The 3,061-nt window shown below is 51.6% G+C and overlaps 1 protein-coding gene across 2 annotated transcripts in view; it reads right to left on the reverse strand.

Moving 5' to 3' along the window:
• Positions 1 to 1,985, reverse strand: part of FLI1 (Fli-1 proto-oncogene, ETS transcription factor) — a 77,634-nt gene extending 75,649 nt beyond the window's left edge. Inside the window, exon 1 of one of the 2 annotated variants that reach the window (XM_010008085.1) lies at positions 1,671 to 1,985. Coding sequence is in view for 1 of the 2 variants with exons in the window: in XM_010008084.1 (XP_010006386.1) it covers positions 104 to 121 (18 nt within the window). In the remaining variant the exon portion in view is untranslated. Of the gene's footprint in view, positions 1 to 103; positions 341 to 1,670 lie in introns of those variants that run through there. The other variant, XM_010008084.1, reaches the window with a different exon arrangement.
• Positions 1,986 to 3,061: the final 1,076 nt, after the last annotated feature.

Consider the following 3,061-nt stretch of genomic DNA (forward strand, 5'->3'; position numbering starts at 1 on the left):
GGGTCCGACCGGGTCCGAGCCGCGGGGAGCCGGACCCCGCTCTGACCCCCTTCCCGGCACCTCCAGCCAGACGGGTCCCCCGACCCCTCCTGCCCCCCCTTACCTTAATAGTGCCGTCCATCTAGAATAACTTCCAGCCGGTACCAGCAATATTCCACACATTGACCCGGTTTTCCCTGCAACCGAAGCCTCCTGAAGTTTGGGGGGTTTTATCCTTCTTTCTCTGTTCGCTTTCCTCCCTGCCCTCCCAGCGGTTTTGCTTCTCCCTGTATCCCCTCTCCTCCTCTCCCTCCCTCCCTCCCTCTCTGTCTCTCTCTTTTTTTAACTTTGCTTGTTGCAGCGGAGCGAAAAAGAGACAGTTAACCGGATGAAACGTTTTTTTCTGCTAATTTTGGGAAGTGAAGTCACTCGAGGAGGAAACTTTCGTCTATCCGCTGGTCCTGCCTTCTTGATGAAAATATATATATATTTTACATACAGGATATTTGCTCCATTTAGATAAGAAGGGGCAGAACAATAGCTACCTCTGTCAGCTCTTGTTTGTCGCTGGGGCAGCCGCTCCAAACAGACCTTGCCCTGCACCCCAGACAGTCTTAGCGACCGTGTGTCATCCCACAGTTTAGTTTAACATGGTTTTTTATACATTTTTATTTTTTTTTCTTTTGGCTGGAGCGGCTTTAGCCTGACTCACTGAATTTCCGTCTCTTCCCACAGATTTTTTTATTAATGCGTTTTCCAGTCGCAGGGAAAAGTTAAGGGGAGAAAATCGTCCGTGCAGTTGGGTCGCGGCAGGCAGAGAGAAAATAATAAAAAGTCTGGCGATTAAAACGTATTTAAAACACACTCCGGCCCCTCTCCTTTCGCCTCCCTGCAAGGAGCGTGAGCCGAGGGTCCAGTCCCTGCCAGAAATGAGCGGTAAGTACAATAATGCAAGACAGACAAACGACTCCAGCTATTCAACACAGGCTGGGAATGGGGCTGCAGGGAAGTGGAGCCTCCTTCCCGCTTACAACCCTTCACTTCAGTCCCAGTCACCTCCGGGGTTGGGGTGTCGGGCTCTGAAGCAAAGACACTGAGGTGGATGGAGATCCATCCAAGTCACCTCTTTTCACAGCGCGAGTTTCTCACTGAGCTGCTAAAACCTCGCTCAGACAGGAGGGGGTAGGATTTTGCAAGCTAAAAATGGCAAAAAAATTACAATAATTGTAAGATCAGCTGAATTTTCCGTTCCCAGACTCCGTGTTAGAATGAGCACTAGCACAAAACCAAACCAACCTCCAACCACCAGGTCTCAAACCTCATGTCAGACCTGAGCAGCCCCTGACGTGCAGTTCTCTCTCTCATTCAAACGGGAGCGATCACCAGAACAGAAACGCGCTTTCCTTTTTCCGGGAAAAGCTGAAACCCTCCAAAGGACCCGAGGAAAAGAGACAATACCCGCCTGTCCAGCTCCCCCGCTTCCCCCCCAGCCCCTTGCAAAAACAACAAGCAGCGACCAGCGGAACACATCATGCAACACTCTGGGCGTCCTTTATTCCCCACTTCTGCAAACTGCTGCAGCCCGAGGAGAGGAGCAGAGGGCAGAATAAAAAGAGGGTGAAGCCAAGAAAGTAAAGTGTCCAGGCAGGAGGACACTCCTGCACGTCAGATCTCTCGGTGGAGAGGATTACCTTGTCCAGTGCCAGTTGTGTCCAGTCTTTTTGTTCCCCCCTTAGTCCAACCACGGGGAGGGGAGGGGGGGACGGGGGATAAAAATGATATCCAAAGTTATTCTGCACCCGCCCCTTGCAAAAGGGAAATGCAATAATGCCACTAGTGTTTCTACTCGGCTGCGGCAGAGATGCCTTATTAATACTTTATTTCTCCAAGAGGGAAGCTGGCAGGAGAGAGCTGTAGATCCCCCTCGCCCCTCCCTCTCCTCCCTCCCCCCTCCCCCCAAATTAGCCTCATCAATTCAGCTACAATTTTTTAGTTCAGCTGCAGACACGGGACTGAACGTGAGCAGAGCCGGAGGTTGGAGCTGCCTGCCAGCGGTTGAGGGCGGAGAGCAGCACATCTGGATGCTGCTAGCGGGGTCAGGTCCCCCCTTGCCTAGGGCCACAAGAACTGGAGTTCAATTAAAAGAAATCACGGTTAACCCTTTGCTTTCCTCATTACTCTTGCTTTTCCCCTGCCCTCTCCGCCCCCCACCCCCCGCCTCAAATACCCTCTTCTCCACTCCCCCTCAGCGTTACCACATGGCAGCTGCTGCACAAACCAGAAAAGCAAGAGGTTAAAGGGAAGAGCGAAACGCATCCTTTCAAAACCCAAATGGTTTCCTCTCTAGACAACACTCTCTCCCAGCCCCGAGAAAACAACGGGGGTGGGGGGTGAGGGAAAGGACAGGCTGAGGATCTTAACCGCGAAAGGAAGGGGTGGGGGGAAATACCTTCTGTCACCCACGGACCTCACGGACCATTTTGGTTTTAACCGCCTGACCGTCAGGTCTTGGAGGGGCTGGCGGTGGAGGAGCTGAGAGCGGCGGGGAGAAACCACCTGAAAATGTGCCCAGCTCATGGGAGAGGAGCCCAACTTTTGCAAAACACCCTTTCCCAGCTCCGGGCTGAAGAGACAAACAAACCCGCAGCAGATCCCCAGTGCTCCCAAAGGCTGGAAGATGCCAAACAGACCCCCCTCCTCCATCCCACCTAGAGATATTTTAGGAACCCAACTCTGCATTTTATTGCCAGACGGGCACCATGACCCCCCAGGGGCTTATTTTGCATGTCTGGGGGTGACTCGAGATGAAGCCTGTTCGGGTCACTTGTTCATCGGGTCCAGCAGGGCTGTGCCCGTGCTTTACCTCTTGGTTTTGATCTAAAATGAGATTTGCTAAAAGCCCAAGAGATAAGGTAATGAGCGAAGTTGTTAAACGTTATAACAGACAAGCCAAACAATCTCCTATTTTCCTCCCAAAAAACGTAACAATAGAAGCTTTGCTTCATTTTTTTTCCCCCCTCCCCCAACTAAAAAAAAAAACCAAACACCAAAAATACCCTTGAAGTTATCTCAAAGGTTTTGG

Source organism: Chaetura pelagica, unplaced genomic scaffold, assembly GCF_000747805.2.
Source record: "Chaetura pelagica isolate M959 unplaced genomic scaffold, ChaPel_1.0 scaffold32, whole genome shotgun sequence".
In the NCBI taxonomy this organism is placed as follows: Eukaryota; Metazoa; Chordata; class Aves; order Apodiformes; family Apodidae; genus Chaetura; species Chaetura pelagica.